The sequence below is a fragment of the Coregonus clupeaformis genome, unplaced genomic scaffold (assembly GCF_020615455.1).
Source record: "Coregonus clupeaformis isolate EN_2021a unplaced genomic scaffold, ASM2061545v1 scaf0135, whole genome shotgun sequence".
NCBI classification, from domain to species: domain Eukaryota; kingdom Metazoa; phylum Chordata; class Actinopteri; order Salmoniformes; family Salmonidae; genus Coregonus; species Coregonus clupeaformis.
The window spans coordinates 464,561-488,023 of NW_025533590.1; the positions used below are offsets into that span (position 1 = coordinate 464,561).

At 45.9% G+C, this 23,463-nt stretch overlaps 1 protein-coding gene across 1 annotated transcript in view; it reads left to right on the top strand.

Annotated features, from left to right (window-relative positions):
* LOC121531533 (testin) overlaps positions 1–19,550 on the top strand; it is a 28,714-nt gene extending 9,164 nt beyond the window's left edge. The window contains exons 3-7 of the mRNA XM_041836783.2: positions 6,921–7,404; positions 8,039–8,686; positions 15,975–16,190; positions 17,451–17,609; positions 19,004–19,550. Coding sequence (XP_041692717.2) covers positions 6,921–7,404; positions 8,039–8,686; positions 15,975–16,190; positions 17,451–17,609; positions 19,004–19,195 — 1,699 coding nt within the window. The 3' untranslated portion in view covers positions 19,196–19,550. The remainder of the gene's footprint in view (positions 1–6,920; positions 7,405–8,038; positions 8,687–15,974; positions 16,191–17,450; positions 17,610–19,003) is intronic.
* Positions 19,551–23,463: the final 3,913 nt, after the last annotated feature.

Here is a 23,463-nt window from a genome sequence, read left to right on the forward strand (position 1 = left end):
CGCAGCGTGATAAGCGTACATGTTTATTAAACGAATAAACACACGACAAAACAACAAACAAACGATACGTGAAGTCTTAAGGTACACACAACAAACCTATACGGAACATACACACCCTGACTCAACAAATAAACGTCCCCTGAGTCAGGGCGTGACAGTACCCCCCAAAGGTGCGGACTCCGACCGCGCCACATAAACATAACAGGGTAGGGGCCGGGTGGGCATTCCGCCTCGGAGGCGGATCCGGCTCCGGGCGTGACCACCACTTTCTCTCCACCTCCCTGTTGCGCCCCTGGTTTGGTCTGGACCTCGGCGTGCTGCTTCCCCTCTCCTTCCTCCCACGAAGTACCAAGCCCTGTCTGGACCCTGGTGTGGGAGACCCCGAACCTGGAGAGGGGCTGACGTCTGGGTCTGGACTGGAACCGCTGACTGGAGCTGGACCCGACGACGGTGGATCGAACTGCACAGGCTCCGGACTGGAGCTGCTGACCGGAGCTGGACTGGGCACCGGTGGAGCGGATTGCTCTGGCTCCGGAGTGGAGCAGCTAACTGGAGCTGGATCAGGCACCGGTGGAGCGGACTGCTCTGGCTCCGGAGTGGAGCAGCTGACCGGTGCTGGACCAGGCACCGGTGGGACAGGCACAGGCCGTGCCGGACTGGACACACGCACCACTGGTTTGGTGCGAGGAGCAGGAACAGGCCGGACCGGGCTGGCGATGCGCACCACTGGCTTGGTGCGAGGGGCAGGAACAGGCCGGGCCGGGCTGGCGACGCGCACCACTGGCTTGGTGCGAGGGGCAGGAACAGGCCGGACCGGGCTGGCGACGCGCACCACTGGCTTGGTGCGAGGGACAGGAACAGGCCGGACCGGGCTGGAGACGCGCACCACTGGCTTGGTGCGGGGAGCAGGAACGGGCCGCGCACGATGTTTGGTGCGGGGAGCAGGAACGGGCCGGGCCGGACTGGGAACACGCACCACTGGCTTGGTGCGGGGAGCAGGAACGGGCCGTACCGGACTGTGGAGGCGGACTGGAGGTCTGGAGCGGAGAGCTGACACAACCCGTCCTGGCTGGATGCCTACTTCCACACAATATGTGTGAGGCATTAGCACAGGACGTACGGGGCTGTGCACGCGTACTGGCGATACAGTACGTAGCACCGGCGCAGGATATACGGGACCGAGGAGGCGTACTGGAGGCCATGAGCGTTGAGCCGGAACACCCCGTCCTGGCTGAATGCCCATCTTCGCACGACACGTGCGTGGTGCCAGCACAGGACGTACAGGACTGTGCCGGAACACTCGCGGCACAGTACGTAGCTCCGCATAACACGGAGCCTGCCCAGTCACACGCTTCCTTGCATGAGTATGGGGAGTTGGCTCTGCTCTAACACTAGGCTCCGCCAACCACCCTTTTAGCCCCCCCACAGAAAGATTTGACCGTGGTTCAACTGTAAATATCACAGATAGAAAGGAGCTTAGTTACCAATATCTTTGTTAATACGGCTTGTTAAATATTTTTTTAGTTTAGTTGATTTCAAATGTAATCTTCAAGTTAATAATTAGTATGTTGGATTCACGTCTCCATCTAAACCAAAAATCAATGATAAAGCATATGTCACGCCCTGGCTCTGGGGACTCTTATATGTTGAGCCAGGGTGTGGATTTTCTATGTTTTGTTTTCTATGTTTTTGTTTCTAGATCGTGTTGATCTATGTTGACCAGGGTGGTTCCCAATCAGAGACAGCTGTAGCTTGTTGTCTCTGATTGGGGACCATACTTACGCAGCCTGTTTTCACTAGTTTATTGTGGGATCTTGTTCCGTAAGGTTTTGTGAATAACCTAGGACTTCACGTATCATTTGGTTTATTGTTTTGGTTCGTGTTGTGTACACATTAAAGAATGTACGCTTATCACGCTGCGCCTTGGTCCGCTTCATCTGTCGACGATCGTGACAGAAGATCCCACCACCAGAGGACCAAGCAGCGTGCCCAGGAGGAGAAGTTGGCGATGTCCCAGGTGGGCGAATGGTGGTCATGGGAGGACATATTCGCGGGCAGAGGGCCATGGGCAAAAGTAAATGCCCAGGCAGGAGAGGAGAAACGGCGCCAACCGTGCCGACGACGGACACGCGAGAGGCAACCCCAATAAATGTTTTGGGGGGGGGCACACGGCATGGACGACGGGGCTACTGGAGGCAGCTAAAGGACGAATCAGCGGACTAGGAGAGGAGGCCACCAGGTTTGGGGGGCTGGAAGGGTGGTTGGCGGAGCCTAGAGGTAGAGCAGAGCCAACTCCCCGTACTCAGGCTAGGCAGCGTGAGACTGGGCAGGTTCCGTGTTATGCGGAGCCACGTACTGTTCCGGTACAGTCCTGTACGTCCTGTGCTAGCACCACGCATGTGTCGTGCTGAGGTGGGCATGCAGCCAGGACGGAGTGTGCCGGCTCAGCGCTCGTGGCCTCCAGTACCCCTCCTCGGTCCCGGATATCCTGCGCCAGTGCCACGTGCTGTAGTGCCAGTACGAGTGCACAGCCCTGTACGTCCTGTGCTGATGCCTCACACAGATTGTGTGGAAATAGGCATTCAGCCAGGACAGGTTGTGTCAGCTCTCCGCTCCAGACCTCCAGTCCGTCTCCACAGTCCAGCCCGGCCTGTTCCTGTCCCTCGCACCAAACCAGTGGTGCGCGTCGCCAGCCCTGTCCGGCCTGTTCCTGTCCCTCGCACCAAACCAGTGGTGCGCGTCGCCAGCCCGTTCCGGCCCGTTCCTGCTCCCCGCACCAAGCCAGTGGTGTGCGTCGCCAGCCCGGTCCGGCCTGTTCCTGCTCCCCGCACCAAGCCAGTGGTGCGCGTCATCAGCCCGGTCCGGCCCGTTCCTGCTCCCCGCACCAAGCCAGTGGTGCGCGTCGTCAGCCCGGTCCGGCCCGTTCCTGCTCCCCGCACCAAGCCAGTGGTGCGCGTCGTCAGTCTGGCACGGTCCGTGCCTGTTCCACCGGTGCCTGGTCCGGCACCGGTCAGCTGCTCCACTCCGGAGCCAGAGCAATCCGCTCCACCGGTGATCAGTCCAGCTCCGGCCAGCGGGGCCAGACCAGACCAGGGGCGCAACGGGGGGGTAGAGAGAGAGTGGTGGTCACGCCCGGAGCCGGATCCGCCTCCAAGGCGGAATACCCACCCGGCCCCTACCCTCTTGTGTTTGTGTGGCGCGGTCGCAGTCCGCGCATTTGGGGGGGGGTACTGTCACGCCCTGGCTCTGCGGACTCTTATATGTTGAGCCAGGGTGTGGATTTTCTATGTTTTATTTTCTATGTTTTTGTTTCTAGATCGTGTTGATCTATGTTGGCCAGGGTGGTTCCTGTGTATAACCTAGGACTTCACGTATCGTTTGGTTTATTGTTTTGGTTCGTGTTGTGTACGCATTAAAGAATGTACGCTTATCACGCTGCGCCTTGGTCCGCTTCATCTGTCGATGATCGTGACAGAATAGGACTAGGCCTATATCAAATCAAAATCAAAATGCACTATACAATAATAGGCCTATGGTTCAAGCTCTGGTTGATTTAAAATGTAATGATAGTTAGTGATATTGAATTGTGTTTTGTTGTCAACGCAACCAAATATCAACATTTGAAGGAGAGGTTACTTCTACTTGGATAGTTCCATCTGTGCCACTGATTTAGTCTGGCTTAAATTCCAGTTTGTCTACAAATTAATAACTGTAAAATAATAATACAAACTAATGTAACAGTATTTATTCAACCATAAAATGAGTAACACATCCATGGCCACATTTTGAGTTTACATTGGTCCCTGATTCAAATCTTTTAAAATAGACAGCATCAGTCTGCGGACCCCAAACCGATCCAAATGTAGCATTGGTCAGAAAATTGATTCAAACGTTACGAATCGGCGGTTCAATTTTTTTCTTCTTCTCATATTACTTTCTTTCTATCTTCCAAAAATACCAAATATTTTGTGACAACTGATGCCTCCTCTCCTTCAGTGTCAAACTAAGCATGTAACTGTGTTGACAGTCATTGATCTACAAAGCATTTTGCATGCCGAACAACCCCAGGGGATATCAGTAGCCTAGTCAAACTGCACAGCACCTTCAGCATTCAAACGCTAAAATGGCTTGAACGATATTAGGCTTTATTAGTTGAGTGGCAACCTATGTCATTTGCTAGGTTATTGTTGTCTACTGTATGCACTGTTGAAAATGGTGTTTTACCGGAATAAAAGTAAGCTACCGGAGACACAACTCTCAACTGGCTATAGGCTACCTGCTGAACAGGGCTTACAATAGATTTTATTTGGATTATTCAAGTTCACCATCAGCAATAGTTTTCCTTTATACAATCAGTGTACACAGTCATATTTAGATATACTGTAGATAGACATTGTTTTTCCATTGGAATTTGATTGTGCTTTTAGATTGTTGAAAGCATGGTGATAACACATTGGGAATTCAACAAACTTCTGTCTTTTTGAGTGTGTGAATAAGGGTTCAATTCTCATTGATCAACGTCTCAACCAAATATTACCTAGATTTCCACGTTAAAATGACGTGATGTGTCCATGGGTCTTCGGTCTTGGTCATGGTCAGACATGTCTGTGGCAATAAAAACGGAACTGGAAAGCTATTCTGTGTTATGGGGTGTCATTTATTTGTTTAGTACATTTTTGTTTGGGGGGGTTACAGGTACACTATCCATTTCAAATTATACATTTAAAAAACAAACCAAAAAAATAAACTGTAAGAAATACATACAGAGTTTAAAGCTGCAATATTTTTGATTATGGAAAATATATTCCACAGCTGTTTAATAGGTACAATGATTCTCGACACTATACTATGGCATTCTCTCAACCAGCTTAACCTGGAATGCTTTTCCAACTGCAGGAGTTCCCACATATGCTGAGCACTTGTTGGCTGATTTTCCTTCACTCTGCCGTCCGACTCATCCCAAAGCATCTCAATTGGGTTGAGGTCGGGGGATTATTGAGGCCAGGTCATCTGATGCAGCACTCCATCACGCTCCTTCTTAGTAAAATAGCCCTTACACAGCCTGGAGGTGTGTTGGGTCATTGTCCTGTTGAAAAACAAATGATAGTCCCACTAAGCCCAAACCAGATGGGATGGTGTATCTGTCGATGTGCCCTTGAGCAAGGCACTTAACCCTAATTGCTCCTGTAAGTCGCTCTGGATAAGAGCGTCTGCTAAATGACAAAAAAAAAATTTAAAAATAAAGAAGGAAATCACTCAGGGATTTCACCATGAGGGCAATCGTGACTTTAAAACAGTTACAGAGTTGAATGGATGTGATAGGAGAAAACTGAGGATGGATCAACGACATTGTAGTTACTCCACAATACTAACCTAAATGACAGAGTGAAAAGAAGGAAGACTGTACAGAATAAAAATATTACAAAACATGCATCCTGTTTGCAATAAAGCACTAACGTAAAAATAATATGGCAAAGAAATGTACTTTATGTCCTGAATACAATGTGTTACGTTTGGGGAAAATCCAACACAACACATCACTGAGTACCACTGTATGCATCATCTTATGGGTATGCTTGTCATCGGCAAGGACTAAGGATTTTTTTTGGCTAAAAATAAACGGAATACAGGCAATATCCTAGAGGAAAACCTTGTTCAGTCTGCTTTCCAACAGATACTGGGAAACAAATTCACCTTTCAGCAGGACAATAACCTAAAACACAAGGCCAAATATACACTGGAGTTGCTTACCAAGACGACATTGAATGTTCCTGTGTGGCCTAGTTACAGTTTTGACTTAAACCGTCTGGAAAATCTTTGGCTAGACTTGAAAATAGCTGTCTAGCAATGATCAACAATCAACTTGACAGAGCTTGAAGAATTTTTTAAATAATAATGTGAAAATATTGTACAATCCAGTTGTGCAAATCTCTTAGAGACTTACCCAGAAAGACCCACAGCTGTAATCGCTGCCAAAGTTGATTCTAACATGTATTGACTCAGGGGTGTGAATATTTATGTAAATGAGATATTTATGTGTTTCATTTTCAATAAATGTGCAAGAAATTCTAAAAACATGTGTTCACTTTAACATTATGGGGTATTGTGTGTAGATGGGTGAAAGAGAAAAAATCTATTTCATCCAGTTTTAACCTTTAAGAGATCGGTGTCCCGTATACGGGACTGTTGAGCTAAAGTGCGCTAATGTGATTAGCATGACTGTTGTAAGTAACAGCAAACTTTCCAGGACATAGACATGTCTTATATGGGCAGAAAGCTTACATTCTTGTTAATCTAACTGCACTGTCCAATTTACAGTAGCTATTACAGTGAAAAAATACCATGCTATTGTTTGAGGAGAGTGCACAACAACAAAAAGCGTATCACGGCAACTGGTTATCAGAGACCAACCCTTCTGCAAATGTCCCCCTTTTCAAACCACACACACGGACTTGTGACTGTCCCAAAAGTCATATATAATTCCCATTCCTTCTCTTCCATAACCACTGATCTGAAAAGACTTGTGTAAATTAGAGTGAAAACAATATGATAGAAACGTATCTATCAGTAGGGCCAGTAAAAAGCCTGGGCCTTTTACTTGCTTTACACTATAGGGCAGGGTTTCCCAAAATCGGTCCTCGGGACCTCAAGGGGTGCACGTTTTGGTATTTACCCTAGCACTACACAGCTCATTCAAATAATCAACTACTCATCAAGCTGTGTAGTGTTAGGGCAAAAACCAAAACCTGCACCCTTTGGGGTCCCGAGGACCGAGTTTGGGAAACGCTGCATAGAGCCTACTGTTTTTCCTGGTCAGATGATCATAAAGGAAACCTAGACATTTGAGAGTTCTTAGACACAACCAAAAATCTATTCTAACCTAACCCATTCCCTTTCCTTATTGACTTTCCCCTCCACAGAAAAATCTGCCGGAACTGTAAGTGTGGCCTGGCGGACCACGATGTTCAGATGAACTCTGAGGATAACAGGAAGGTTGGCAAGCTGTTTGAGGACACCAAGTACACGGGTCTCGTCGCCAAGCTCAAGACAGACAGCGTCCCCACATGCAAGGACAACCAGGTCACCTTCTCCATCTCCGCCAGCCCCATGTCAGCCACCACTGTACCAAACAGTCCCCACACTGTGCCAGCCAATGCTGGCTATGGTGCTGGGGCCAGGGCTGGGGCCGGAGCTGGGTCTGGTGCTAGGAATGGTGCTGGGGCTGGGGCTGGGGCCGGTTATGGGGCCAGTGCTTGGGCCAGTGCTGGGCCCGCTACCATGCCCAAACCAGGGGCAATCAGACCCAATGCTGTGTCAGCCAATGTCGTGCCAGTAAGGAAGGATGCCGTGCCCATGAAATCTGTCACCTACGAGTGGGCACCACCAGGGGTCAAACAGTATATGGTAAGGGTATAACTACTGTATCATATAATTAAAATACCTAGTAATCCCAAGAGTAGTAAAAACAGGTCTGAATCTGGTGCTGTTCCCTTTGCTTCTGGAAGGAATGGCATCATGCCAAGTCATCATAATGTTCTGTACAATGAAATATGATTGAATTAAAATCTTGAGGTCGCCATATAGTAGGCTTATGGGTCTGTAGTTGGTCTGGTTTAGTTCACTAATCAAGGCATTGGTGAATCGTAATGGAAGATATTGTCCTCTAGAGGTCGCCGACTTGAAGTTCTGTGCCACCAGTGCTCATGATCTCTTTGTATCCCTCAACAAGCAAATAAGTGTTAGGGAGAGGTTGTAAGATGTCCTCTCACAGCTGGTTGCCAGCTAGTCTGTTCCTTTCTGCCTCTTTATCTCTGTATCTCCATCCTTTTTGTATTCACTCTCTCACTCTGTTTGTGCCAATGACTATTCCTTCCTCTTTCCTTTTTATGTCCTCTCTGCCCCTCCTCTCATTGTTTTCTCTCTTCTCCTGTCTCTCTCCCTCTCTTCTCCTGTCTTCCCATCCCTTTCTTTTCTCCTCCCTTCACCTTAATAATGTCCTGATATCCTCTCGCTCTCCTCTCCACTTGGCCCTCATCAGGCGGTCCGCTACATTGAGCTCCTGCCCCCAGAGAGGCGTCCCATAGCGGGCACAGAGGGTGCAGCCTACCGCCGGCAACAGATGGCAGTGCAGCTACCGGAGCATGACCAGGACCCGGCCAAGTGCCACGAGCTGACCCCCGCAGAGGTCAAAGAGATGCAGCAGTTCGTCCGCAAGTACAAGGACGAGGCCCTGGGAGTGGGAGACATCAAGCTGCCTGGGGAGATGATGATGGGACAGTGTCTGGGTCAAGAGAGAGGTCCAGGACAGAGAGCACCAGGGATGGGAGAAACAGTGATGGGAGAACCAGAGATGGGAGCACCAGGGATGGCAGAACACCAAGGGATGGCAAGAGCCCCAGGTCGTGGGTCAAGTATTGGCTATGGGTCTGCCCTGGCTGATGGCCCTAGGGCTGGAGTTAGGCCTGGGGCTGGGGGAGCCTTTGGGCCTGGTCGTCGGTCTAGACCCGGGGCTGGGGGTGCACTCGGGCCAGCAGGACCAGTTCAGCCTAGGATGGGGGCTAAGGGTTACCCTGGGGCAGGAAAGGGTGCACCAGAAGACATGGGTACTGCTGCAACTGCTACCGCTGGGGAAATGGGCACTCCGGGAGCCCCTGGAGCTTACCTGGCTGAGCCCTATGGACAGTACGTAAGTGAGAGTGAGTGAGTGAGTGAGTGAGTATTGTAATAGCACTGGATAGGTTTAATCAATGTGACACCCACCTAGGGCTGGACCGGTTTGGGTTTTTACGTTACCTTTCAATGTTTGGTTTGTTAAATAAGATGCGCAACTCTGGCGCGTGTAATGTCAGTTTTTATAGTTTACTCCATTTGTTACTTGCAAAATGTACTCCGATTATTATTTTTTTGGTTCAATGCATTTATTGCTTTGAAATGTCTTCCAGAAACATTTGTTTTTTTACATGGCATATACAGTGCATTCGGAAAGTATTCAAACCCCTTCACGTTTTCCACATTTTGTAACGTTACAGCTTTATTCTAAAATTGATTAAATTGTTTTTTTCCCTCATCAATCTACACACAATACCCTATAATGACAAATGTTTGCAAATTTGTTCAATACTAGGTATTCAGACCCTTTGCTATGAGACTCGAAATTGAGCTCAGGTGCACCCTGTTTCCATTGATCACCCTTGATGTTTCTACAACCTCATTGGAGTCCACCTGTGGTAAATTAAATTGATTGGACATGATTTGGAAAGGCACACACCTGTATACAGTGGGGGAAAAAAGTATTTAGTCAGCCACCAATTGTGCAAGTTCTCCCACTTAAAAAGATGAGAGAGGCCTGTAATTTTCATCATAGGTACACGTCAACTATGACAGACAAAATGAGAAAAAATAATCCAGAAAATCACATTGTAGGATTTTTAATGAATTTATTTGCAAATTATGGTGGAAAATAAGTATTTGGTCAATAACAGAAGTTTCTCAATACTTTGTTATATACCCTTTGTTGGCAATGACACAGGTCAAACGTTTTCTGTAAGTCTTCACAAGGTTTTCACACACTGTTTCTGGTATTTTGGCCCATTCCTCCATGCAGATCTCCTCTAAAGCAGTGATGTTTTGGGGCTGTCGCTGGGCAACACGGACATTCAACTCCCTCCAAAGATTTTCTATGGGGTTGAGATCTAGAGACTGGCTAGGCCACTCCAGGACCTTGAAATGCTTCTTACGAAGCCACTCCTTCGTTGCCCGGGCAGTGTGTTTGGGATCATTGTCATGCTGAAAGACCCAGCCACGTTTCATCTTCAATGCCCTTGCTGATGGAAGGAGGTTTTCACTCAAAATCTCACGATACATGGCCCCATTCATTCTTTCCTTTACACGGATCAGTCGTCCTGGTCCCTTTGCAGAAAAACAGCCCCAAAGCATGATGTTTCCACCCCCATGCTTCACAGTAGGTATGGTGTTATTTGGATGCAACTCAGCATTCTTTGTCCTCCAAACACGACGTGTTGAGTTTTTACCAAAAAGTTATATTTTGGTTTCATCTGACCATATGACATTCTCCCAATCCTCTTCTGGATCATACAAATGCACTCTAGCAAACTTCAGACGGGCCTGGACATGTACTGGCTTAAGCAGGGGGACACGTCTGGCACTGCAGGATTTGAGTCCCTGGCGGCGTAGTGTGTTACTGATGGTAGGCTTTGTTACTTTGGTCCCAGCTCTCTGCAGGTCATTCACTAGGTCCCCCCGTGTGGTTCTGGGATTTTTGCTCACCGTTCTTGTGATCATTTTGACCCCACGGGGTGAGATCTTGCGTGGAGCCCCAGATCGAGGGAGATTATCAGTGGTCTTGTATGTCTTCCATCTCCTAATAATTGCTCCCACAGTTGATTTCTTCAAACCAAGCTGCTTACCTATTGCAGATTCAGTCTTCCCAGCCTGGTGCAGGTCTACAATTTTGTTTCTGGTGTCCTTTGACAGCTCTTTGGTCTTGGCCATAGTGAGGTTTGGAGTGTGACTGTTTGAGGTTGTGGACAGGTGTCTTTTATACTGATAACAAGTTCAAACAGGTGCCATTAATACAGGTAATGAGTGGACGACAGAGGAGCCTCTTAAAGAATAAGTTACAGGTCTGTGAGAGCCAGACATCTTGCTTGTTTGTAGGTGACCAAATACTTATTTTCCACCATAATTTGCAAATAAATTCATAAAAAAATCCTACAATGTGATTTTCTGGAGAAAAAAAATCTCAATTTGTCTGTCATAGTTGACGTGTACCTATGATGAAAATTACAGGCCTCTCTCATCTTTTTAAGTGGGAGAACTTTCACAATTGGTGGCTGACTAAATACTTTTTTTCCCCACTGTATATAAGGTCCCACAGTTGACAGTGCATGTCAGAGCAAAAACCAAGCCTTGAGGTCAAAGGAATTGTCCGTAGAGGTCCGAGACAGGATTGTGTCGAGGCACAGATCTGTGGAAGGCTACCAAAAAATGTCTACGGTGGCCTCTATCATTCTTAAATGGAAGAAGTTTAGAACCACCAAGACTCTTCCTAGAGCTGGCCGTCCAGCCAAACTGAGCAATCGGGGGAGAAGGGCCTTGGTTAGGGAGGTGACCAAGAACCCGATGGTCACTCTGACAGAGCTCCAGAGTTCCTCCGTGGAAATGGGAGAACCTTCCAGAAGGATAACCATCTGTGCAGCACTCCACCAATCAGGCCTATATGGTAGAGTGGCCAGACAGAAGCCACTTCTCAGTAAAAAGCACATGACAGCCCGCTTGGAGTTTGCCAAAAGGCCCCTAAAGGACTCTCAGACCATGAGAAACAAGATTCTCTGGTCTGATGAAACCAAGATTGAACTCTTTGGCCTGAATGCCAAGCGTCACGTCTGGAGGAAACCTGGCAACACCCCTATGGTGAAGCATGGTGGTGGCAGCATCATGCTGTGGGGATGTTTTCCAGCAGCAGGGACTGGGAGACTAGTCAGAATCGAGGGAAAAATGAACAGAGCAAAGTACAGAGAGATCCTTGATGAAAACCTGCTCCAGAGTGCTCAGGACCTCAGACTGGGGCAAAGGTTCACCTTCCAACAGGACAACGACCCTAAGCACACAGCCAAGATAACGCAGGAGTGGCTTCGGGACAAGTCTCTGAATGTCCATGAGTGGCCCTGCCAGAGCCCGGACTTGAACCCGATCGAACATCTCTGGAGAGACCTAAAAATAGCTGTGCAGCGACGCTCCCCATCCAACCTGACAGAGATTGAGAGGATAAGCAGGGAAGAATGGGAGAAACTCCCCAAATACAGGTGTGCCAAGCTTGTAGCATCATATCTAAGAAGACTCGAGGCTGTAATAGCTGCCAAAGATGTTTCAAGAAAGTACTGAGTAAAGGGTCTGAATTCTTACAGTACCAGTCAAAAGTTTGGACACACCTACTCATTCCAGGGTTTTTCTTTATTTTTACTATTTTTTACATTGTAGAATAATAGTGAAGACATCAACACTATGAAATAACACATATGGAATCATGTAGTAACCATAAAAGTATATATTTGATATTCTTCAAAGTAGCCACCCTTTGCCTTGATGACAGCTTTGCACACTCGTGGCATTCTCTCAACCAGCTTCATGAGGTAGTCACCTGGAATGCATTTCAATTAACAGGTGTGCCTAGTTTAAAGTTAATTTGTGGAATGCGTTTGAGCCATTCAGTTGTGTTGTGACAATGTAGGGGTTGTATACATAAGATAGCCCGATTTGGTAAAAGACCAAGTCCATAATATGACATGAATAGCTCAAATAAGCAAAGAGAAACGACAGTCCATCATTGCTTTAAGACATGAAGGTCAGTCAATCCAGAAAATTTCAAGAACTTTTAAAGTTTCTTCAAGTGCAGTCGCAAAAACCATCAAGCGCTATGATGAAACTGTCTCTCATGAGGACCGTCACAGGAAAAGAAGACCCAGAGTTACCTCTGCTGCAGAATATAAGTTCATTACAGTTAACTGCACCTCAGATTGCAGCCCAAATAAATAATTCACAGAGTTCAAGTAACAGACACATCTCAACATCAACTGTTCAGAGGAGACTGTGTGAATCAGGCATTCATGGTCGAATTGCTGCAAAGAAACCACTACTAAAGGACACCAATAAGAAGAAGAGACTTGCTTGTTCCAAGAAACACGAGCAATGGACATTAGACATTGGAAATCTGTCCTTTGGTCTAATGAGTCCAAATGTGAGAATTTTGGTTCCAACTGCCATGTCTTTTTGAGATGCAGAGTAGGTGAACGGATGATCTCCGCATGTGTGGTTCCCACTGTGAAGCATGGAGGAGGAGGTGTGAGGTGTAGGGGTGCTTTTCTGGTGACACTGTCTGTGATTTATTTAGAATTCAAGGCACACGTAACCAGCATGGCTACCACAGCATTCTGCAGCAATACGCCATCCCATCTGATTTGCGGTTAGTGGGACTATCATTTGTTTTTCAACAGGACAATGACCCAAAACACACCTACAGGCTGTGTACGGGCTATTTGACCAAGAAGGAGAGTGATGGAGTGCTTCATCAGATGACCTGGCCTCCACAATCACCCGACCTCAACCCAATTGAGATGGTTTGGGATGAGTTGGACTGCTGAGTGAAGGAAAAGCAGCCAAGTGCTCAGCATATGTGGGAACTCCTTCAAGACTGTTGGAAAAGCATTCCAGGTGAAGCTGGTTGAGAGAATGCCAAGAGTGTGCAAAGCTGTCATTAAGGCAAATGGTTGCTACTTTGAAGAATATAAAATATAAAGTATTTAACACTTTTTTGGTTACTACATGATTCCATATGTGTTATTTCATAGTTTTGATGTCTTCACTATTATTCTACAATGTAGAAAATAGTACAAATAAAGAAAAACCCTTGAATGAGTAGGTGTGTCCAAACATTTGACTGGTACTGTATGTAAATGTCATATTTCAGTAAAAAAAAAAAAAACATTTGCAAAAAATTCGGAAAACCTGTTTTTGCTTTGTCATTATGGGGTATTGTGTGTAGATGGATGAGGGGGGAAAAAACGATGTAATCAATTTTAGAATAAGGCTGTAACGTAACAAAATGTAGAAAAAATCAAGGGGTCTGAATACTTTCCGAATGCACTGTATGTTAAGATGTATTGTTAACTTGTATTGCGACATACACTACATGACCAAAAGTATGTGGACACCCCTTCAAATTAGTGGATTCGGCTATTTCAGCAACACCCGTTGCTGACAGTTGTATAAAGTTGAACACACCGCCATGCAATCTCCATAGACAAACATTGGCAGTAGAATGGCCCGTGCTGAAGAGCTCAGTGACTTTCAATGTGGCACCTTCATAGGATGCCACCTTTCCAACAAGTCAGGTCGTCATATTTCTGCCCTGGTCAACTGTAAGTGCTGTTATTGTGAAGTGGAAACGTCTAGGAGCAACAACGGCTCAGTCGCGAAGTGGTAGGCCACACATGCTCACAGAAGGGGACCGCCGAGTGCTGAAGCGCGTAGCGTGTAAAAATCGTCTGTCCTCGGTTGCAACACTCACTACAGAGTTCCAAACTGCTTCTGGAAGCAATGTCAGCACAATAACTGTTAGTTGGGAGCTTCGTGAAATGGGTTTCCATGGCCGAGCAGCCGCACACAAGTCTAAGATCACCAATGCGCGATTGCCAAGCGTCGGCTGGAGTGGTGTAAAGCTCGCCTCCATTGGACTCTGGAGCAGTGGAAACACATTCTCTGGAGTGATGAATCACGCTTCACTATCTGGCAGTCAGACAGACAAATCTGGGTTTGACGGATGCCAGAAGAATGCTACCTTCCCGAATGCATAGTGCCAACTGTAAAGTGTGGTGGAGGAGGAATAATTGTCTGGGGCTGTTTTTCATGATTTGGCCTAGGCTCCTTAGTTTCAGTGAAGGGAAATCTTAACACTACAGCATACAATACAATGACGTTCTAGACGACTTTTTGCTTCCAACTTTGTGGCAACAGTTTGGAGAAGGCCCTTTCCTGTTTCAGCATGACAATGCCCCCATGCAGAAAGCGAGGTCCATACAGAAATTGTTTGTCGAGATCGGTGTGGAAGAACTTGACTGGCCTGCACAGAGCCCTGACCTCAACCCCATTGAACACCTTTGGGATGAATTGGAACGCAGACTGCGAGCCAGGCCTAATCGCCCAACATCAGTGCCCAACCTCACTAATGCTCTTGTGTCTGATTGGAAGCAAGTCCCCGCAGCAATGTTCCAACATCTAGTGAAAGCCTTCCCAGATGAGTGGAGGCTGTTATAGCAGCAAAGGGGGGACCAACTCCATATTATTGTCCATGATTTTGGAATGAGATGGGCGGCAGGGAGCTTAGTGGTTAAGAGCGTAGTGCCGCCGAAAGGTCGCTGGTTCTAATCCCCAAGCCGACTAAGTGAAAAATCTGTCGATGTGCCCTTGAGCAAGGCACTTAACCCTAATTGCTCCTATAAGTCGCTCTGGATAAGAGCGTCTGCTAAATGACTAAAATGTAAATGTTCAACGAGCACGTGTTCACATACTTTTGGCCATGTAGTGTATTTGCAATGTATGACTTTTCCATACGGGTAGGCCAAAATCAGCATGTTGTTATTAAATCATTATTAATGCATGTGTAGCCACCCTAGGGCCATGAACTACTCATAAAGCATATTTAGAACTTGTATTATTCAAAAACAAAAAATACTGTCATATCGTCAAAATGTGCAAAATATGGTGATATTATATTTTGGCCACATCGCCCAGCCCTATGCATGAAAACTAGTAATCTGTCGTTGAATGACAGCAAACACTTCAATTGAATAATCCCGTCCATAGTTCCCACTCCTACTAGGATATAACTTTTGAAATATCGTCATAATATATGCGCAAACTGTTTCTACTGGGAAGCATGCCACAGGATTCATTTCCAGTAGAGAACACTGTCTGGTAGTTTAGATCTAAAACGTAAATTCAACTGGCCACAAGATGGAGCCAGGAGTAAAACTATGAGTCAATCACATTTTGCCAGAAAGTTCTGTTCACTTTTGCATAGTGATTTGTTTATCATGGTTTTAATTTTTTCCATCTAACAGAGGTTTGGCACATGCAAACTCCTGTATGTCTGCCTCTCTACCCATCTCTCCCCATATGCAGTTAGTTATTTCAACTGAATGAACATTTTGATTTATGGGCGTTGTTAGGCAGTGTATAATGGCAATGGCATAAAATAACAGGATGGGGCTATGCTACAGAGCCATTGTTTTTGTGAGGGCATTGCTAATGAAGGTCTTTTTTTATGTATTCCTTCTCCCCTCTCTCGCCTCCCCTCCATCCTTCTTTTCATCTCCTCTCCTTCCCTCTCCTCCTCCTTCCTTCCCACTCTCTCCTTCCTCCCCTCTCTTCCTCTTACCCCCCTGCCCCTCCTCCAGTCGTGCCACCAGTGCCAGCTGCCCATGCGTCAGGGTGAGCCTGCGGTGTACGCAGAGCGTGCTGGCTACGACAAGCTGTGGCATCCGGCCTGCTTTGTGTGCTGTACCTGCTCAGAGCTCCTGGTGGACATGATCTACTTCTGGAAGAAGGGACAGCTCTACTGCGGACGCCACTACGGAGACAGTGAGAAGCCCCGCTGTGGAGGCTGTGACGAGGTGAGGGATTTGAGGGGAGGGGGAGGCAGGGAGAAGAGGGGTGGGGGAAGAAAGGATGTCACTACGGAGACAGCGAGAAGGGGGACCGTGTGACAAGGTGAGGAGGGACAGGGAATGGGGAAGACAGGGGTATTAAAGGAAGAGAGGTCAACAGGAGAGGAAGACTGTTATTCACACACTTTATGTAAATTCAGGTGCATAGAGAGGAAAAAACTGCAATTTAAAAAAAAATAGATGTACTGTATGGGAGAGTGGGGTAAGTTGAGCCAAAGGAGTTGAGCCACCCTTGTTTCTAGGAAACCATACACACAATTCTTAATTTGACTAAATTATGGAGTCTGTGAAGGAAGAAACCACTTGGAAAAAGTGGTAAGCAAGTATTTTTGTTATATTATATATATATAGTTATATTTTCACCAAGTCAAATTAATGTATTGTGTTAGAGGTTTCATGATTCTTGTATCTAAACCAAAATAGATTGTTTTAAGATTGTTCTATACATCAGTTGGGGTCTCTATAAGCTTCAATATGAGGTCCTAAACCTAGCATGAAAGTGCATCCTTGTAGCTGTGTGGGCTAATATAGTCAAAATGTTTACCTTTGGATAAGTTGGGCCAATGGCCATGGGGTATGCTGAGCAAATGGTTGAGCCAATGGCAAGTTGAGCAAATTGAAGTGTTTTCTTCCCAAGTGTAGTGCAAGGCATTATCGCTGGGAGATGATGTAAAGACTGGGCCTGGTCTATGTTAAAAGTGTTTTAAAAAGTACAAACTGTTTGTTAGGGGTTAAGCCTGTGATAAAATATACTTAAAGTGATTAAAAGACGAAAAGCGATTTTGATTGTGTTCAATTTTGTTTGAGAAATAAAGATAGACATGGTTTTAAAAAGGTAGTGGTAATATTTCATTCAATACAGAAATGTGTAGGCGGCTTAACTTACCCTGTCCCGGGTCTCAACCTACCCCATACCCGGGGTAAGTTGTGCCAAGAGACCACTTTTTTTGGACAAGCTATGTTTTCAAAACTGTAATGTTTACATGAATTCTGATTATTTCCAGGGATACACAGCATCCTGAAATATATGTAGATATCTTTGTTTGAAATAATAATATTTTTCCCTTGACAGAGTGATGCGGAATGTTTAAAAAAAAAAACTCAACCTGCCCCACTCTCCCCTACTCTATTACTCTGGGTTTCTTTATTGCTCTTCAATGTGTTGAATTAACTGTCTACTGTATCATGTTTTGTGTGTCTCTACAGCTGATCTTCAGTAATGAGTACACACAGGCCGAGGACCAGAACTGGCACCTGAAACACTTCTGCTGCTTCAACTGTGACTGTGTTCTGGCTGGAGAGACCTACGTTATGGAGAACAACAAGCCTGTCTGCAAGCCCTGCTACATGAAGAGCCACGCAGTGGTAAGGACAAAGAGGGAGAGTGTATGTGTGTGTGTCAAATCAAATCAAAGTTTATTGGTTGTGCACACAGATTTGAAGATGTTATCGCAGGTGCAGCGAAGAGCTTATGTTTCTAGCTCCAACAGTGCAGTAATATTTAGCAATACAATAACAATACACACATAATCCAAAAAGTAAAAAAATATATCAGAAATATCAGAACGAGCAATGTCAGAGTCCGGAATATAAATGTATACATGGAGTATACAAAACATTCTCTTTCCATGACATAGACTGACCAGGTGAATCCAGGTGAAAGCTATGATCCCTTATTGATGTCACTTGTCTCTATATACATGGGACAGCAGTCTCGAAGCTGCCTGGCGGTAGCCGGCTAGTGACAGTGTCTAAGGTGCTGGGCAGAGTACCGGCAGGTGGCCGTCTAGTGATGGCTGTTCAACAGTCTGATAGCCTGGAAATAGAAGCTGTTTTTCAGTCTCTTTTTGGTACACATGTACTGGCCCCGGTGATGCTTTGGGCTGACCGGTTGCTGTCGGTGCAGTTGCCTTACCAGGCGGTGATGCAGCCCGGCAGAATGCTCTCGATGGTGCATCTGTAGAAGTTTGTGAGGGTCTTGGGGGCCAAGAGGCGCTGTTGTGCCTTCTTCACCACGGTGTCGGTCTGGTGGGACCATTTCAGGTCCTTGGGGATGTGAACACCAAGGAAATTGAAGTGTTTGACCCCCTCCACTGCGGCTGCATCGATATGGATGGGCTTGTGTTCTCTATGCTGTCTCCTGTAGTCCCAATCAGCTCCTTCATTTTGTTGACATTGAGGGAGAGGTTATTTCCCCAGCACCACTCCTCTCTGTAGGCTGTCTCGTTGTTGTTGGTGATCAGGCAAACTTGATGATAGAGTTGGTGCGAAGCCACACGGTCATGGGCGAACAGGGAGTAAAGGAGGGGGCTAAGCACACACCCCTGGGGGCCCCAGTGTTGAGGATCAGCGTGGCAGAGGTGTTGTTGCCTACCCTCACCACCTGGGGGCAACCCGTCAGGAAGTCTAGGACCCAGTTGCACAGGGAGGGGTTCAGACCCAGGGCCTTGAACTTAGTGATGAGCTTGGGGGGCACTATAGTGTTATAAGCCGAGCTGTAGTCTATGAACAGCATTCTCACATAGGTATTCCTCTAGTCCAGGTGGGATAGGGCATTGTGCAGTGCAGTGGCTATTCTGTGTGTACCTGCTCGTGTGTGTGTGTGTGTGTCTGTGTGTGTGTGTGATATGATACCCTGTAGTAAATGTGTACAATGTATATTGTATAGATGAGATACAACTCTCTGCTACATACTTTTGTCTACATTGAATATGTTTGTGTGATTAAACACACATCCCCCCTCTCTCCTCACTCTCCAGGTATGTACGGCCTGTCAGAACCCAATGGAGCCCGAGGCCCAGCGTGTATCTTACGGGGAGTTCCACTGGCACGCTGAGCCCCAGTGCTTCCAGTGCTCCTGCTGTGCTAAGTGTCTCATTGGAGAGCGCTTTATGGCCATACAGGGCATGCTCTTCTGCTCTGTCGAGTGCAAGAAGAAGACCATTACCTAAGAAGAAGACTATGACCCAGAGCAGCGCACCACAGCTAAACCTGACAACAAAATTATTAAAGTCTATTCAAACAATGGTCATTTCCCTTGACCACAAACAACGTGTTTCAGTCTACAACTGATTCTTGCTCAGATCACAATCAACTCTGCTCCTGATGACAACCAACCCCAGTCCTCTGCTAATTTTAGTTTTCACTATGCTTATTTCCGCTCAAGACTGCAACCAATCATCTGAATAACAGTTGGGACTTGTGCTTTCCTCAATAATGCCTAACCAAGATTTCAGTTTCCAAAGTCAGGCCCTTGGGAACCAAATACTGCCTTAAATAATAATAAATAAATAATAATATGCCATTTAGCAGACGCTTTTATCCAAAGCGACTTACAGTCACGCGTGCATACATTTTTGTGTATGGGTGGTCCCGGGGATCGAACCCACTACCTTGGCGTTACAAGCGCCATGCTCTACCAGCTGAGCTACAGAGGACCACAGTAGAGAGAACAGTACTTTCTCTGGTTGATTGATTGGTTGATTCTTCTTTTACCAGATAGGAGGTGTAACAAAAGATATCTGTCGGTTTCTCGCTTTACATGCACTGTTTTGTTCTACTTCTTCTTTGTTTTATTGAGATACAAGTCTTGTTTCTGCACACTTTTATTTTTACAGTCACTCTTCATCTGAGTGTAAATCAGCTTTGGATTCTATAGTCTGTCTACTACCAAAATACCTTCCTTGGGTTGTGCTCATACCATTCTTCCTGCTGCTTTCTCTCTAGAATGTACTACTGAATACTGATATCCAACTCTATACAGCAGTATAATAGCAATAACCTTACAAGAAATGATACTTTATGTGCAGTGTTTTTGTTCCGCTAGAAGCAGCCCTTCAATGTTGTTACAGGCGGATAAGTATCTGACTATGCCAAGTGGCTGACTGATTCTCTCCAACACAGTCCTGGAGAACCCATGGGAATGCAGGTTTTCACAAGTGACACTATTATCGAAAACATCACTGAAATGTGAAGGCAGGTGATGTCATATCTATGTGATCTACAGAACATCTTAAAATGATGACGACTCTCGAGGACCAATGAAATGATAAGAAGAAATGAGAAAGTACTGTTCTCTCTACTGTGGTGTCTAATTATCTACCGCCTCCTCTCTTTCCTTCAGTCTTTTTTATATTATAATATTTTTCCCTAGCGGTCTTCACAATAAGTGCCATTTGCTTTCCTTTGTTTCTTGCTCAATGAAAAGCACTTTATGATATTTTTTCCTCACACTCTTACAACCTAATAAAGGTTTTTGCCATGATTAGTCCCGTTTGGTTCATACTGCCATACAGGACATTTAACAGTCAACACTCCCACAGGTGTTAACGACAGACCATTTAGAACGTAACCTGTGTGCATGTGTATGTGTGTGTGTGTGTGTACTTGTGAGCAGGGGCGGTGTGTTCAATAGGGCGATATGGGCGACGCACTGCCAAACGGGAAAAGGAAGGGATTTTTTTTCTAATCAATTATATCACGGCAACAGTAGTTATCAGTGTTCTAATCTGATCTGACTGCCACTAAATGTCAAATCAGGCTAAAGTCGTGCTTCAAATGGCCCCGCCCGTTTTTGGGGCGATTTCAGTCAAGTTGAAAATCGCCCAGAAGTCTGTCATAGACTCTGATGTAAAATCTATTTTTTTCAAATTTCAAAGCTTTCAATACAATCTCTATGTGTTTCTGAGGGCTTGCACTTACGCGCTTTCGTCATACGTGACGTAACCATGAACGTAACTAAGAAAATAGCGGCTAGCAGCGTCTCTGTTGCGACCTGCAGTGTGGCGTTATCTTATGTTTTTAATTTGTACACTTAGTGGCGTTATTTTATGTTTTTAATTTGTACACTTAGTTTACAAACATTCTGCCAACCATGGATTTCCAGTGGTGGGTTTTGGACTGATCTTGTTGATCGTGTACATACCCGCTACGAACGGACTAAATAATGAAAACGCTGCTGGCAGCGGAATCCAATACAGCTGGGAGACTTGGCTGGATGACAGAGACAGTCACAGGGAAAATCGATCCTGGTAAGAGAGCGACTCTGTACCCCCGACATTGAACTGCTTTCTGTGTCACTGCGACCTTACTATCTGCCCCGTGAGTTCCCCCAATTGTTTGTTACCGTTGTGTACTGTTGATAATCACAAGTTTACTGGAGAACTGAGACCAAGTAGAGACTTTGGACAGGGTGGATATGGTATAATAAAGGCAGTTTATTCAGAGGTAAAGATATCTGGAATCGCGTGCACGGACTCGTTGCGTCAAACTCTTAGGGAGCTATCTGAAGAGAGCCCCGAAAACATTGTGTGCAGACATTTTATACAATAAATGATGTAGGTTGAATCTAGTAGTTCTGATCTTCTGATTGGTCCTGATGAGTTGGGCGAGGTCCCCTCCACTGTTGCATTGGCTCTGAGTCGGGTTCTCTGTCTTCAAATGTTCAGCCTAAAGAGAGGGGGATTTTTGGGTGTGTGTGTGTGTGTGTTTAACAGTGATGATGTGTGTGTGTGTGTGTGTTATCAGTGATGATGTGTGTGTGTGTGTGTGTGTGTGTGTGTGTGTGTCAGAGCAAGAACTCGTGAGTTGGAAGAACTGAGAGACCTATGGCGTGGGTGTTGTCCTTGGCCACCTGCTGACAAGATAGGACTCTTTTGTCCATTGTTATAGGATAGGAACAGCATTGATTGAAAACAAACGCCCAACACAAAATGGGTCATGCACAAGATTTTAGTCAGACCAAGCTATAACATTATATATTTACTACGACAGTACATTCAACCAAAAGCTAATATAACAAAGGCATCAGAGATTATTTATAATCTGTCACAGAAACTGGAATCCATCTCCCCAGATCAGTCAATAAATGCTTCTGGTATTGACTTATATGCTGCCCCTGTCTTCATGTTGTTGCTGGACATATCTTTTTTAAAATGTGTGTAGGTCACCTAAATCATCAGAAAAATTGCCCCTCCTGAGAATTTTTTCAGGAGCCGCCACTGCTTGTGAGCGCATGTGTGTGTGCATCTGTGTATGATTCAGTTGCCAACATAGCTAGCGCACCCAGTGTCGCTAGCAGGCTAATGTGGCCGCTACTATATTTCACACGGACCCCCCTCTCCTGGAAAAAAAAAGAGCTCAGAGAGTAGCCTTGTTGTGTTTAACCCACTCGGGGGAAGCGGTGCACAATTCAAGGAAGCCCCCATTTCTCTCCGGCCCCATTGTCTTTAGTGGCAGCCGGCCCAAAGCAACGCAGCGGCTTCCATCCCCATACTGTAGGCTCACCTCTACCAGGCTTATAGTACCTGTAGGTAGGGTGTATCCCACATCCCTCTCATGACCTTTACACTCACATCAAGCCCTGTCTATGTGTTTCCAATAGCAGGGGAACACTGAAGAATGATGGTTGTGTGTGTGCATAGCTGGGGGGGTTCTCTCTACAATGAGAGCCAGATGCACGGCACAATGCCTGCAGTGCTCTCTTGTGAGAGATGGATGATCCCGCCTTCACATGTATGTAATCATGAATTGGATTTACTTTACATTTCCATTTCAACATCTCTGGATTGTGCTGAGAATGCTGGCTCGTCACCCAGTCTCTACCATAGATCATCATCTCGCACATGAGTGTATGTGACAGCCAGCCATGCACCCTGGATTAACTATATGACTTGCGTAAACTAGCTATGAGTCAACCTCACATGAAGAACAAGTCTTGCATTGAAACAATCAGAGAGGCTCAGAACCAAATAATAGTATATATTAAGATTGTATCTAGATTCTACTAGCTTTGACATTATTCACTATGTTATTCACCAGCATACGCCCATGGGATCCATCAACCACAGTCTAGGACCAACTGGAAATACCATGGACTACACCTCAATGTGCTCTGTAATAGGAAAGTGAGGCACATTCTTTGGTAAACCATTGCTGTGACTTTACGTCCATACACTACTGTCAAAATTAACTTTTTGGATATGAAAAGGACTTCTTGAGGGAAAGTTGGCAGTTGGTGGCATATCCATGTTATCAGTATGAAAACAAACCAGTGAAACCCATGTGAAGTTCTTTAGGACAGTTTGGCTCAGTTCCTGCAGAGGGCACACGTTCACATTCTATGGTGTTGGTCCATTAGCTCTAACTAACCAGTATGGTCACAGTACACTCACTTTTTAAGTATATTTAGCTAGCTTTGGCTATGACACTAAATTCCAAT